This window comes from Stegostoma tigrinum, chromosome 8 (assembly GCF_030684315.1).
Source record: "Stegostoma tigrinum isolate sSteTig4 chromosome 8, sSteTig4.hap1, whole genome shotgun sequence".
NCBI lineage: Eukaryota > Metazoa > Chordata > Chondrichthyes > Orectolobiformes > Stegostomatidae > Stegostoma > Stegostoma tigrinum.
The window spans coordinates 80,727,111-80,743,063 of record NC_081361.1 but is presented as its reverse complement, the minus strand read 5'-3'; the positions used below and the strand labels follow the sequence as shown (position 1 = coordinate 80,743,063).

Here is a 15,953-nt window from a genome sequence, read left to right as displayed (position 1 = left end):
CCCATGGCCATGCAGCACTGATTGAACAGAATAATGCCTGGGATAACATGGGTCGATCATCAGGATGGTTTGGATAGACAAAGCTTGTATTCCCTTTAGTAAATAGTATTAATGGGTGATATAAGTGGGACTTCTAAATTGATTAAAGGAGTTGATAGGATATGTGATCTTCCCACCAAAAGGTACTTTACATGATATGGTAATGCTTATAACATTGGAAACTGGGCATGGGCATGGATATAGCAGTATTAAAGATTCCAACGTACATTTAATATAGCTAAATATTGTACACAATCATTAAATTTCTCAGGCACATCAGCACCTTGGCTAATATTAAAGTATTAGTTACAAGAGAGGAACATCCTCTCAACGGCATGTCATTCTTCAAGTGGTCATGGGGTAGGATGGAGTATGAGACCTTTATGTCATGCTATGACACAGTGATGAAAGAAAATCTAAATCTGATTCTCCAAAAAGTAACTGAGAGCAGGTCAATTAAAAATTGACATATTTTAATTAGGCATTGACATTCAGGATTACATAACAAAAGTGGACAGATGGAATTAAAATAAAGATAAACTATAAACTAATTAATTTTTAGAATTGACTTTTGGGACTGAAGGTCCTGCACATTTTGTTAAAAGGAAACTTGAATTTACTTTCTGAAAGACTGACTGAAATAAATAACTGAAAAAAAACCAATTGTAAAATAACCCAAGACCTCACAAGCTGCTTGTTATCTGCACCTTATTTTTTATGGTAACTTATAAGCTATAGTAAGTGAGGTTCACCTTTTATATTTATCATTCATTGCACACTGCATGGAATTATTGTCCACTTAGCAAACAGTCTGTTATGGACCAGATAAAATCACTTAAAACATATCAAGAGATAGCCTCGACCCTAACTTTTTCTTACTTTAGAGGCAAATGTCAGGTGTTGTTTTGTCAGGTGTCATTCAATTAGTCAATCTCTCAGGCTTGCAGCAAGTCATATTTTTTTCATACACTACAGTTAAAATACAGATAAAAATAAAAATAGAAGAAAAGAGTCGGCTTAAATCTAACTCTATTGAAATACTTAACAAAAAATAGTAAACTAATCATTAACTGTTCTGACATAGTAACATCCCATGAATACGCCTTTGGCAAAGGCAAAGTCAGTGAAATAGATTGTCTCACATGCAATTCCATCAGCTGGAAGAGAACCCGACAGCTACTGACTGTTAAACTAAAACTCCTGGTTCTGTGAGAGCTGGACTCACCCATTCAGGCTTCTTCTACTGTTCCAAATTTTAAAATAACCCAAGACCTCACAAGCTGCTTATTTTACTGGGTAGAAGCAGATCATTCAACACCTCTGCCTCAACCTCTCTTCATAAAAAAAGTCAAAATATATCTCTAAAAGCCATAGTATCATGGCTAGTCCATTGTTATTCGTTGAACCTGTGGGTTTCCATAGCTCCGTTTCACTGTGTAGTAGTTTCAACTCGCTGTCTCCAGCCTCTTCTTCCATTTTCAGGCAGGATCCTTTAATAACCACCAGGGTAAAGCATGTTTCAATTATTGTTTTGCCTGCTGGGCATGCCAGGATAAATCTCTCAGTGCCCTGCAATGATACAGGCTTTAGCTCTTCAACTAAAGACCAGTTGCCTCCCCCATCTAGCTGCGATAGCTGGCAAAACCAAGTAACATTACTCACACAGGCCACACAGAAAAGGGAGATGATAGCCTAGTAGTATTATCACTAGACAGTTAATCCCGAGATCCTAGCAACGTTTGGGGTCTTGTGTTCAAATCCTGCCATGGCAGATAGTGGAATTTGAATTTGATAAAAATCTGGAATTAGGAGTCTGTAGATTACCATGAAACCATTATCAATTGTCAGGGAAAAATTCATCTGGATGACTAATACCCTTTAAGAAGGAAACTGCCATCCTTCCCTTGTCTGGCCTACATGTGACTCCATATCCACAGTAATAGGCAATTTAAGATGGGTAATAAATGCTGACACAGTCAGTGACACTCACATCCCATGAATGAGTAATAAAAAATGAAACTATAACTTGCTGTCAAAAATGACATGCTCTGCCCATTTTCCCAAGTCAACATAAAACACCTTAATCTTGCACTCAGGTGCTAATTAGCCCCCTTTGACCCTCTTTCATTTTAGAAATTAACTGTTTGCAGCATTACTGTTTACAAGCTTCCACCTTAGACACTTTTCTGGTATTTTGAGAGACTCAGAGTTTAACCATTGTAAAAACAGAAACTGCTGTCATTGTCCCAAATATAAATACCTAGTTCTCAATAAACCAATTTCAGACTTCCTTTGAACCATAAAACCATCGAGGTTTATGTGAACTGGACTGTACAGGACATGGTCACATGATCACTCTCATTTACACTAGACTAAAGGCTAAAATCCCAAAATATAATGACCTTATAAACCTCATTTTTACTGTTGTTACAACCATTTCAAATATTCAATTTTTACTTCTGTAATAATGAGAAGTTTTTAATTGTGTTTTACTCCGGAATGCTTCTCACTTAGGAAGATATTTTAAGTATTAAGTTTTGTTTCATTCAAATTGAGAATGGAATGTTAAAGGCATGTAATGATTTTTCGCATTATAACCTTTAGTAGCACTCTTTTAACCTTATATTTTTGTACTTCTAGATCCCGCTGCTCATGTCAAAGTTGTATTGTGAGCATAAATTTACTCTAATCTTTGTAAAATTAATTTGAACTCATTGTATGTTAATCAGTTTAGTTTGCTGATACTTTAAGCTAACATTCTTTAATTTTCCTGTGATCAAAAATTGTTTCATTTAATTCTTCCCATGATTTTTTTCTCCCATTGATAGTAATTTGGAAAAGTTATGAAACATATTTTTGTGGAGATTGTGCTTTGTTATATATTTGTCTATAAATACAGCATCATGAAGAATCTTGAAATACTGAGATGAATCTGATACAAATATACAGCACTATTAATATTCATGAGATAATTAACTTCTTGGAAAATGTTTCTCTTATTACCAGTACATGTGGGTGCTTTATTTAAACATACTAGCTTTCTCATTTGCTACTACTACTTTATAAAGGGTATTTTTTTAATAGGCTGTCCTTTTAATATTTCAGTTATGGAAAATGTTTTCAATGGCTGCAGTTTCACATTTTCCATCTCTTTGCGAATATACTGTGCTGAAGGTCAAGGATTGTTTTTCCCAACAACAACAAACAAAAATAGCTCCTATTTTCATCAATATATATTATTTCTTTTCAGTCTAGATGTGATTGTAGGATTTAATGTCATTATTTTTATCTGTTGCACAAAATGACTCAACATGAAGCATAGCACTTAAAACGCAAACCAGTTGGGCACCGTTTGGTCTCAAGGATGTAAAGTCATCCTGATTTCAACAAGGTGAGCTGTGGGTGACTTTAACATTCTGGGCTCATCGACGAGCTCTCAGATTTGTTTGCCAAGACCAGCAGTTAACTGGAGGATAGGAGCACAATGTTGAGCAGAATGGTCACTAGCTCTTAATAAAGCTGTAAAGGAACATTTCAATAGGGCTCCCGATTGTTGATTGGGAAAGGGGAGGGCTTCCCTTGTGTGCCTTAGAGAAATACTTTCATAAGGAAAGCTTGTACTTAAGAAATTGACTCAATTCTTTTGAGCATCTGGTGGCCGAAGCTCCTTTCAGTTAACAGCGTCTGGGAAGAAAGACTTCCTACTCAGGTCCATTGTTAAAACAGCAGTAGGTGCCTAGCAATGTAATTAAAGCTGCATCATCATATTTACATTTAAAGCCTGCTGATGTCCAGTCGAGGTGTTTATTTCTCTGTTCAGCAAATACATACATGAAGACAGAATAATCTCCATGCCTAACTTGTCCAAGCAATTTCAACTGTCTGTCTGGCTTTGAGTTAAAACAGCACCTTAAAATGAAAAGCTCATGAATTTGCAAGTCCAGTATTACATGCCACATAAGGCTCATTTTTGCAATAACTGTGGTGTTCGTAAAAGATGGGTTTTAATGATGGTGGGAAAATCCAACAGTAATGATTCAACAAAGATTGAGACTTCACATCTAGAAGAACATTTTGGAAAGGACGCCATTATATTAAGTGCCTGCCACTTCCTCAATGCACCAGAATTTTCTCAGACAGTGGCAAAGATGCATTCTGTGTTTGACCCCACTGCAGGCGGAACAACAGCAAAAAGGGTGGCACACATTGCCTGCTAAAATTTTTGCCCATTCCACCTGCACTGTGCCCACGTTAATGTGTACTTAGGTGAAGATAGAAGATGTTATTGACTAGGACACCATCCAGATAGGAGTGGGGCCCATAAGAGTTTGAAAAGTCTGTTATTCACCCCTGCAGCTTCCTGCAAATTGACGTCCTTTTCTGGGCAATGAAACCTTGGTTTGTTTTTCAGCAGCAACCTTGTCCATTTTTAGTCCCTTTGATATTTCAACCCAGGGGTAACCTTACGTGATAAAGTTTCCTTTCCCGCGATAGATACGGGTGCTATGCCACCACAAACATTCACATTGGCCCATCTTATTTACATGTAAAAGTCTCTGACTCCAGGGAATCGGAGACCTAATGAGCAGACAGACAGGTTCTTGAGCCTTTTATTTGTGGCAGAACATACAGTTTGAGTAGGAAGGAATACAAAAATGTTCGGCTAAGTATTTGGTAATGAAGCTAGTAGATTTGGAACGTCCAATTAATTACTCTATTCATTATATAATATGAGCCAATATTAAAGTGAGCCAAAAATGTTGAGGCTGAGTCCAAACCTCTCTGTTGTCTACGCTGGTCAAAATTTGAAGTCCCGTTACAAAAGCCTGTTGTGAAGCTTACACTGCAGTGGTACTTAAGCATTGTTAAAAGATTAACATATTTACTTTTCTTGTTTAGATATAGCACTAATCTCTTATGTTTGCTCACGAAGATCTTTTAAAAAATCTTGCATTTGCTCATAACATTAACAACATTCATACAATTTCCATTATGTACAGCACCCAGAATCCTGTCCTTACACTTTTTTCAATCGGAGAATCAACAAATGGGGCATATGTTACATATTCATGGTCATTCCGTTTTCTTTATTGTTAAACTAGCTTATCAGTAAATGAGTAATAACATGACCCTAAGGATGTCTAAGTTCGAAAGGGACAAGCTTCCTATTAATGACTCTTAAAGGTCGAGCAAAGTTTTATTCTGCACTGTTTTGAAATTATTTTATCCATAACCCATTTTGTCCTGAAATTATATTTGAGACGTCATGGTGTGTAATGAAACAGAGTTAATTAATTACATCACAGTAATGTAGCCTCTAGATAACTGCGATCATAACATGGTTGAATTTTACATTTATTTTGAGGTGGGAACCATGAGTCTAAGGTTGGTAGCTTAAGTTCAAAAAAGGTCTTTAAAAGTTTATGAAGACAAAGCTGAGTAAAGTGGACTGGGAAAATAGGATAAAAGGTAGGACGAGCAGAAGTGGTGACAGATATTTAAGGAGATATTTCATCATTCTCAACAAAGGTATTGTTCTATTCTGAAAGAAAGACTGTATGAAGCTCGCGTGCAGGTACAGCAAGTGATAAGGAAGGCAAATGAAATTTCATGCAAGCGGAATAGAATAGAAAATAGGGGAATTTTGGTACATCTGTAAAGAAACTTAGGGAGACCATATTCGGAATAAGAAAATAGAAACAGGAATAAATCATTCAGTTGAAGATGCTCACTGATCACTAAAATTGTGCCTATGCAAGCACTTCAATGCCTTTAACCCACCTGAACCCATTACCAATAGAGTACAAAATTATCCGAAATCTATCAATCTCTACCTTAACCATTATCAAACACTGAGCTTCCATAATCCTCTGCAGTAGAGAATTCCTAAGTTTCACAACCCACTCAGTAAAAAAAATCCTCATCTCAGATCAAAGTAGCATGCCCTTATTGTTGAATGCACCTTCTATTCTATCCCTTCAAGTGCTTTGTAAACTTCAATGAGATGGGACTCATGGGATGTGAGGGTCACTGGCTCGGCCAACATTTATAAAAGAGAAAAGGGATGGCACAGTGGCCCAGGTTAGCACTGCTGCCTCACAGCACCAGGCTCCTGGGTTCACTGCAGCCTCAAGCAACTGTCTGTGTGGAGTTAACACATTCTCCCCGTGTCTGTGTGGGTTTCCTCCCACAGCCCAAGGATTTGCAGTTTAGGTGGATTGGCCATGGGAAATGAGGGGTTGCAGGGATAGGATTGGGAGCTAGCTCTTTGAAGTCAGTGAAGACTCGATGGGCCAACTTGCCTCTTTCTGCACTGCGGGGATTCTATCAGATCACCTCTCATTCTTCGGATCTCAAGAGAACACAGGCCCAGTTTGCTTAATCTCTCCTCAAAGGACAATCCCACCTTCCCAGGAGCAAGCTTGATGAAATTTCGTTGCACCTCATGTATTGCAAGCTTTCCTGAGATAAGGTGACCAAACTGAAGAAAGTACTCTAGATTGTGTCTAGCTGAGCTCACAGACAATTAAAGGAAGATTTCACTCCTGTGCTCAAATCCTTTTGCAATAAAGGCTGACGTTCCATGAGCCTTGCTTGCTGCGCCTGTAAATTAGCTTTCTGCAACTTATCAATAATGACCCACCTCAACCTATCCACCTCCTCCAGTTTGTGCCTCATGCCTTTATAAGTTACCTTATTCAACCTTAACATCCTTGCTTCACATAAATTTCATGTAAATTTCAATTTCAAATATCATGTAAAATTTTATCTTATTGTGGTCATTGAAACCTAAAGGCTCTCTTACAACATGATAGTTGCTTAGCTCTTTTTCACTACATAATCCTAGATCTAGAGCATAATGCCTTCAATACTTGGCTCTTCAACACTGCTTGAAAAAAACCATCCATAATACACTCCAGAAGCCCAGTGTCCAAAGTTTTAGTGCTCAGTTGATTACAAGCAGAGTGAATCACGCATGGTTACTGATTAGCCCTTGCACCATGCTTCTCTCATCTCCTGACTAACACCATGTCCCACACTGCCACTATAACGATAAATAACTCTGATGTCTGCTGCCTCTTGTTGCTTCTTAACTCTACCCAACCAGATTCCACACATTGCTGTTCTGATCTGAGATCCCCCTTATGAATGGACTGATACCCATACCTTTTTATCACAACATCCCAATTTACAAAACACTTAAAGGGAAAGACAGAGTAGTTGCATCCAAAAATAAGAGGATTGAATATACCTTGTTGCGAATGCTGCCTGTAAATTCATAATCTTGTATTGTCAGCCAAAGCTAAACTACATTCTGCATGAAAGGAGGGTGGGATTGTCCTTTGAGGAGAGATTAAGCAAACTGGGCCTGTATTCTCTTGAGATCTGAAGAATGAGAGGTGATCTCATAGAATCCCTGCAGTGCAGAAAGAGGCAAGTTGGCCCATCGAGTCTTCACTGACTCTTCAAAGAGCTAGCTCCCAATCCTATCCCTGCAACCCCACATTTCCCATGGCCAATCCACCTCCCACAGGGAGTCAGTTAGCCAGACAGCTGGTGAGCATGCCAACAGCACAGGTTCAATTTCTGCACTGGCAAGGTTACCATGAAAGACTCTCCATTTCAACCTCTCCCCTCGCTTGTGGTCACCCTCAGTTTAAGCCATCGCCCATTATTTCTCTCTAATATGAGAGTGGCCCTAAATTCCAATAAGTCTATGGCGACTTTCCACTTTATTTTATGTTTACCATACCTCCATACCTAATCTCCCCATTGTTAGTCAAAGAATGTGGAGAGACCTGGAAGAACCCATGTTGAGTTAATTTAATTTTTAAGAAAAGGCAATCTGTAATTACAGTGGCAATAGTAAACACTTAAGCATTAAGCAGCAGTGGTATTGAGAATTAAATATTATTCCATTTAATCTTCAGAAGTCACTAGGTTAGCTGTTAGAACAGTGGAGCTCCATGTATATGTTGATTACATGCTAATTTCAAATTTACCACCTCTATTTCCCACGTGGAATGTAAATCTACAGAGACATGATGTATTAGCTATCATTTTTAATGCAGCCCACTATCTAATAATTCTGTATTTTGTGAATGATCAGTACCTTAGCTTTCTAGTAGATATTCTACAATGGAAAAATGGATCGTAATATCCATTGTTGCATGTTGTGACATGCCTTCAGTAAAAGCCCTGCAATACCTTTCAAAATTTGTAAGAACATTATTTATGAACGGTTTAACATACAATACCTGCTGCTTTTACTAAATGGATTAAAATGTCACATAGTAGACCTTGCAAAGACAATTGTTAACTGCAATATTGCCTGGCAATGCTTGAGGAAATGTATGTGCAAACATGCCAGTTTTTCTTTAATAGATTTACTTTGAATGAATAGTTGTGGGATTAGAGCTCAATCCTCCTACTAAATAAGATCTGTTTCTAGGTGTAAAAAGGAACTCACCGGGAATCTATCAGTTCAGCACCATTAGCTGTATATTCAACTTATAATGGGAGTGTACCGTTATCTCAAATTATTTATGAGACCACAATGAGAAAAATGATTTATACCACTTAACAAAAATTCAGATGAGATAACGTGGTGTATAAAAGATGGCATAAAATTTTTCATGGGCAAGTTGTATTTATTGTATTTGTTGTACAGCACAGAAAGAGATTCTTCGGGCCATGCTGACCAGATATTCTAAACTGATCTAGACTCATTTGCCAACATTTGGCCCATATCCCTCTTAGCCTTTCATTTTCATGTACCATTCAGATGCCTTTAAATGTCATAACCATACCAATCTCCACTACTTCCACTGGCAATTCATTCCATACCCACATCACCCACTGTGTGAAAAAGTTGCCCATTATCTCTCTTTTAAATCCTTCCTCTCTCACTTTAAACCTATGCCGTCTAGTCTTGGACTTCCTACCCTGGGGGGAAAGACTTTGGCTCTTGACCCTATCTGTGCCTTGCATGTTATTATAAATCTCTATAAGTCCCCCCTTGGTCTCTGACACTGTGACATAGCCTCAGCTTATTCAGCCTCCCCCTATAGCTCAGAACCTCCAACCATAGCAACGCCCTTGTAAATCTCTCCTGAACCCTTTCAAGTTTCACAATATCCTTCCTACAAATCTTCCTTCCTATAGCAGGGAGACCAGAATGGAACACAATAGTCCACAAGTGTCCTGACCAATATTCTGCACAGCTGTAAAAGAACCTCTCAACTCCTGTACTCAATGCACTGACCAATAAAGGCAAGCATACCAAACACCTTCTTCACTACCCTGTCTACCTGAAACTCCACTTTCAAGGAACTGCACCCCATGGTGTCCTAGTTCAGCAACATTCCCCAGGACCTTACCATTAAGTGTATGAGTCCTGCTCTGATTTGCCTCACCAAAATGTAGCACCTTGCATTTCTCTAAATTAAATTCAATCTGTTATTCCTCAGCCCATTTGCCCATCTGGTCAAGATCCTGTTGTACTCTGAGGTAACCTCCTTTGCTGTCCACTACGCCACGTTTGTCAGGGTCGTCTGCCACCTGTCAACCTATTAACCATTTCTCCTATATGCACATCCAAATCATTTATATATATGGTTTTCTATGACTTCAATGAAGAAATCATTTATATAAATTCATATAAATAAAATGTTTTGCCCTTTTGAAGATTTTGCTTCCCTTTACAGAATCAAATCAAAAATATGCTGTATTAGGATTCTTTAGGATTTTGCTCTGCATTTAAACAATTTTCCTTCATCTTTTCCCAAACTACTTCATTCTATTTAAAATAATCTTTTTGAATTTATATAGTAAATCTGAGAATTTCCTGAATTGAAAGGAATAAACACACTGGCTGCTTTTCCTGTGCTATCTCCAGCATTATTATTTGTATTTTACGATCAATAAGAGAAAAATGTAGAAATTTCATTCAATCATTTCCTTCAAATGCACGCGCATGAGTATCAAATAATCCAAGATGACATATTGACAACAAATGTATGATTTTTTTCTTAAATAAACCAATTGGATTGACTTTCAGAAGTTGTGAATAGATATCCAATATAATAATCTATATTTAATGAGTGAGTACCAAATAATATCAAATAAAGATCAGTCAACGTGTATTTTATTCAATTAAAACCAAAAAGAAAGCTGATGAATTCCTCATCAGTTCTGAGGAAGGGTCATTCGACCCGATACATCAACTGATTTCTCACCACTGATGCTGCCAGACCTGCTGAGCTTTCTCAGCAATTTCTGTTTTTGTTTCTGTATTTTATTCAAGTTGATCAACAAAATCAATTATAACCTTCATCTATAAAACTCAAGGATCTAGCTGAACAAACATTTAGCTTTCTTTCCTTCTAGTCCACATTTAAAAAAGATTTCAATTATATCTTTATATAAACTGTACGTAATGATAACTGATTACATCTTAAATGAAGTGAACAGCATGTGAATTGAAAACCTTGATCATTCAAAAATATTTTCCGCAATAAGAACTTTGAATTTTTATTGTTTCGTGCCTTCAACAAGAACTCTGGCATCTCTAATCTTCTACATAAAATATTCCTGTGCTCTTAATGCATGCCAACTTTCAAGCTTTTTACAACTAACAATGTGCATAAGATGTCAACGCAATGTTATGGTATGTATCTTTCTTCCTACTAAATTTAGTTTTAACATTTTGTGAACTTTGAAAATGTTATAGAAGTGTAAGTAACTATATTCATCTTTGTTGTTCCCTCAATAAACAGCCTTAAGATCTAAAGTGACCAGGCTAGGTAAAAAGATGGCGATGTGAAGTGGAGCCTTCAAACCAACCAAAACTTGACCACTAATTCTACCTGGAACATTTGGAAGTAATGTGACCTGTTAAATACAAGTCAAAATGACCATCTGCAGAGTTTCTTATACAGCTAAGTCATCTATTACTCAGCTACAGAATTGAAACAATATGTTGTATCCATTGCATTTGTATAACCTGTCATTTATCTCAATTTAATTGAGCTATCCAATCATTTGTACTCTGTATTGCATGTGGAAAACAGTATTAGGTTCAAATAAATGTTGCAAAATTGTTGTAAAAAGGGACATGAAGCCAATTCACCAACACAGTGGCTCAGTGGTTGGCACTGCCAGTTTAACAGTGCCAGGGACCTAGGTTCAATTCCACCCTTGGGCACCCTTGTGGAGTTTGTACATTCTCCCTGTGTCTGTGTGGGTTTCCTCTGAGTGATCTGATTTCCTCCCACAATACAAAGATTGTGCAGGTTAGGTGGGTTGGCAATGCTTAAATTGCTCATAGTGTCTTAGCCATGAGAAATGCAGGGCTATAGGGTAAGGGGGGGCTAGCCCTGGGTGGGATGTTTTTTGGATGGTCAGTGTAGACTTGATAAGCTGAATGGCCTGCTCCCACACTGTATGGATTCTATGATTCTATAACATGCATCAGCAACATTAAAGTTCTATACTACCAAATGACTATTGCAAAATAGAATTAGTTTTAGTTTTGAAACCAATTTTCACTTACATTTTTAGTTTGAAAGATTATGAGCAATAAAGTTCTTTGACCAAAATTATTTGTATTGTGTTTTTGTTTCAAATTTAGATGTAAAATAATTGGTGACCTTTTTTCACATAATCAATATTTTCCGTACGACACATTTAACCTAATGATAACAAAATGCATCCCCTTTTGGAGGTACACAAGAAGCTGATAATGCACCTATTACTTGATTTTCAATCAGCAGTGTAGGATTTGGCCTGTTTCACATCTGATAGAAAAATAAAATTTTTGCCTACTTTGATGCTGAGATCAGAACTAGGGAGCCTCACAGAAATAAATGAAATATTTGTATTCACTCATGGGATCTTGGTTTTGCTGGCTAGATCAATAGCTATTTCCCATCCCTAAATGGCCAAGGGCCAATGTGTCAGACGCGCCAGATAGGCCATGAGATTTCCTTCCCTGAAGGCCATTATTGAACTAGAGGCATTGCTATGATAAGCAAAGGTGGTTACAGGGTCATCTTTCAGCAAATTCCAGATTTAAATTTCACCACATTGAGATTTGAACCCACATCATCAGAATGTTAATACAGCCTCTGGACTACTAGTACAGTGACAGGAGATACTAGGCCACTGCCTTTCCTCGAGTAAAGGGAGCATAATTTTCTTTTTATCACTTTAATTGATATTTGACAATTACTTTTCAGAGATTTTGTTTAAACAATGGAAGTCAAGTTACTGAATCTCTTTATTGTGTTGACCTTAAAGATCAAAATTCAACAAATCTCCATTATAATCTATAATTTAGTTCCAAACTGTCCTGAAACCAGAGAAAAGATAGCATTGAAAATTTAAGAAAGAAAATTCTTAGAGGAATATGGAATTATCACATCAAGCAATGCCCTGAATTACAGCAGAAAGTCCATTAGTTCTTCAATCAGAATATCACATAATTTTTCGTTAAAATACAAAAATCCTGTTACAGTTTAAACTTTCCTTCCAAGAGTAAGCAATCCCTTTCAATTGATTAAACCTTAAAATTCCAATGAATGTTCAAAGTTTGCACAAAAAATATGTTTCACAAATAAATTTAACAATTATACACTTTGACTCTCGAAAAAAAAGCTCAGCTATTTCTCAAAGGGCCAAGATTTTCAAACCAACTGTGAAGGTAAATCTAGGACCAGAGGATATAAGCTCAGAATAAAGGGTCACACATTTAAAACAGAGGTAAGGAATTTTGTCTAGAATTCTTTCCCACAGAGGGCTGTTGATACTGGGTAGTTACGTATATTCAAGGCTGAGACAGACTTTTAATCAGTAATGAAATCAAGGTTATGGGAACAAGACAGAATAGTGAAGTTAAGGATTATCTAATTTCCCCATGAGCTCATTGAAACTCAGAGCAGAATTGATAGTCTGAATGGCCTATATCTGATCCAAATCTCATGGTGTTATGGCAATAAGATTAGCTGCAGGCTGCTTTGATAACATTGCACGCAAATACAACTGTTCTTCAGAGCTGCCACTTCTGTTTCAGGTATGTCTACTTACAAGAAGCTCTGCTCCTCTCTCCAAATTGAATCCTGTTTTAATCTTTCAACTCGTTCACCTTCATTGCTTTCTAGTGTTTTGATAAAGTGTTTGCCAAAACTTGCTTTCACAGCCACACTCCTTCCTCAGTAATTCCACCCTACCCCAAATGGATTCTAGCTGAAGTTCTATCCTTGATGTTTCGAACTCAATTAAGATGACAGGCATCCCTGAGTCCTGAAGAAAAGTAATATCAAACTCAAAAGAATAACTCTATTTCTCTCTATTTCTGCTGAATTTCTCCAGTATTTTCTGTGCATTTTCAGATTTCCAGTATCCACAGTATTTAGTTTTTAAGTTGTACTGAATTGGTAAAAGAAATGGATATTTCTAACAACAGAAAGACATGAACAAGTTTTGGAATTCACTATCTAAACCCCTGTGACATAAACATTGGAAGATTTATGGCACAGAAAGAGTTCACTAGTACATCACGTCCTTGCTGCTAAAAATAACTAACCAACCTTTCCAGTTCTTGTCAGTAGCTCAGAGATGTTTAAATGTGATAAGAATTGCTGCCTCTACCACCATTTCACAAATTAAATTCCATATCTTCATCACAGCCTGACTTAAAACTACTCCCTGCTAGTGAGTGACTTTTCCAATAAAGATACAAATCCTTCCTGGTCACCTTATTTAAAAGTCCCACCAATTTCATGAATCTGCAGATACCTTGCCACTTCTCAGAGTCCTGCCATTTATTGCAAAATCACTTGCATTTTTGTGCTCCCCTCACAATTATCTGGATTACACACAATGTACATGTTAGCAAGATCAAGGATAGGAGAACAGACCAAATGAATGTGTGTGCAAAACTGAAGGATTTAGAATTTTGAGACATTGAGACCAATTCAGGGAAAGATAAGACCTGTAAGAGCTGAATATTTTGCACCCAATTAAGAATTGGACCAACATCCTCGCAGGGTCTTTGCTAGTGCCATGGGGGAGGGTTTCATTCTGGACTGACAAAGGGATGGTTTAATTAATAATGTTGCAGTGAGCATTCTTTTGTGAGAAGTCTTATAACATGATAAAATTCTTCTCCGGGATAAAAAGTCAAAGTAATCCAATCCAAAACTAGTGTCCTATATCTAAACAAAGGAAATTACAAAGATACAAGGAGCACATTGTTAACAATACATTGGGTAGCTTTATTAAAAGGCATGACCATGGACAGATAATGGTTATTACTGAAGGAACAAATGTATATGTTAGAGCACTTATGCATTCCTTCTGGGAGAAAGAACACAATATGAAAACAATGGTAAAATTAAGGGTAGTGTTAGATCCAAAGAGGAGTCATATAAAGTTGCTTAAAAAAAGCAAGGCTGAGGACAGCAAGCAGTTTAAAATTCAGTAAAGGAGGCCCAATAGGTTGATTCAGAGAGAAAAATTATAGTATGAGAGTAAACGTTTACGGAACATAAAAGCAGACTTTAAGAATTTATATGCATTTGTGAAAAGTGAAAGGTTAGTGAAGACGAATGCAGGTCATGGCTTGTCTGAAATGGGAGAATTGATAATGGAAAACAAGGAGATGACAGCCAATTAAAGAACTACTTTTGTTTTGTCTTCATAAAAGAATACATTAAGTACAGTACTGTTCTTTTCATTATTTGTTTTTTTTAAGTGCTAGGGGAGCAAGGATCTTTTGGGAAGAAGTAACTGAAGCAGATTAGCATTAGTAAAGGATAGTGCTGGAAAAATCAATAGGACTGGAAACTGATCAATCCCAAGAGCATGATAATTTACATCCCAGGATGCTAAAAGAGATGGCCATGGAGAAAGCAGATGTGTTGACTATCATCTTCCAAAATTCTGTAGATTTTGGAACATTCCATTAGCCTAACAGCAGTTGTAGGGAAAATGCTAGAGTCTATTATGGGGAGACAACAGCCTAGTGACATTATTACTGAACGGCTAATGCAGAGACCCAGATGATGTTCTGGGAACCCAGGTTTGAGCCCCAACATGGCAGACGGTAGAATTTGGATTCAAGTTTTTAAAAACAAACTAGAATTCAGAATCTAATGATGACCGTGAATTTATTGTTGATTGTCGGAAAAAAAATCTGATTCACTAATGCCCATTCAGGAAGGAAACTGCCATTTTTACCTGGTCTGTACATGTGATTCCAGACCCACAGCAATGTGGTTGACTCTTAACTGCCCTCTGGACATTCAAGGATGGGCAATAAATGCTGCTTAGCCAGTATTACTCTCATCCTATGATTGAATAAAAAATGTGATAATAGGACTCTTAAAAATTACCAATATTTTTAGATAGCCCAACATGAACATATACCTTAGACAATGATCATCTACAACAACACTCAAAAGCTCAGTATCATCCAAGACATCTGTTTAAGTGATGGAGTATACCAGGTCGATGACACCGTGGCAACTTGCCAATTCTCATTCAACAGAACTTTCAATCTTTTTATCTCCACCATCTAGAAAGACAAACAAAGAAGATGCGTGAGAACACCAAATTTATTCATTTTAATGGTACCTGCAAATTCCTGTCCAAGCTACAGACCATTCTGACTTGAAAATAGAGTCCTATATCTGTAATAAAAACAGGAAATGCTAGCAAAACTCAGCAAGTCTGGCAGCCTCTTTGGAGTTTGCACATTCTCCCCGTGTTTGCATGTGTTTCCTCCAGGTGCTCCAGTTTCCTCCCACAGTCCAGAGATATGCAGGCTAGGTGGATTGGACATGCTAAATTTTCTGCAGTGTCCAGGGGTGTGTAGATTAGATGTGTCAGTCATGGGAAATTCAGGGTTACAG

The 15,953-nt window shown here is 37.3% G+C and overlaps 1 protein-coding gene across 11 annotated transcripts in view; it reads left to right on the top strand.

The window, feature by feature from the left end:
- The window catches only part of LOC125456039 (paralemmin-2-like), a 114,767-nt gene extending 103,125 nt beyond the window's left edge, over nt 1-11,642 (top strand). For all 11 annotated transcript variants that reach the window (XM_059648038.1, XM_048538674.2, XM_048538678.2 and 8 more), the window contains one exon: nt 10,818-11,642. In XM_059648038.1, the coding sequence (XP_059504021.1) occupies nt 10,818-10,864 (47 nt within the window). In that variant the 3' untranslated portion in view covers nt 10,865-11,642. The remainder of the gene's footprint in view (nt 1-10,817) is intronic.
- The last annotated feature ends 4,311 nt before the right edge of the window (nt 11,643-15,953 follow it).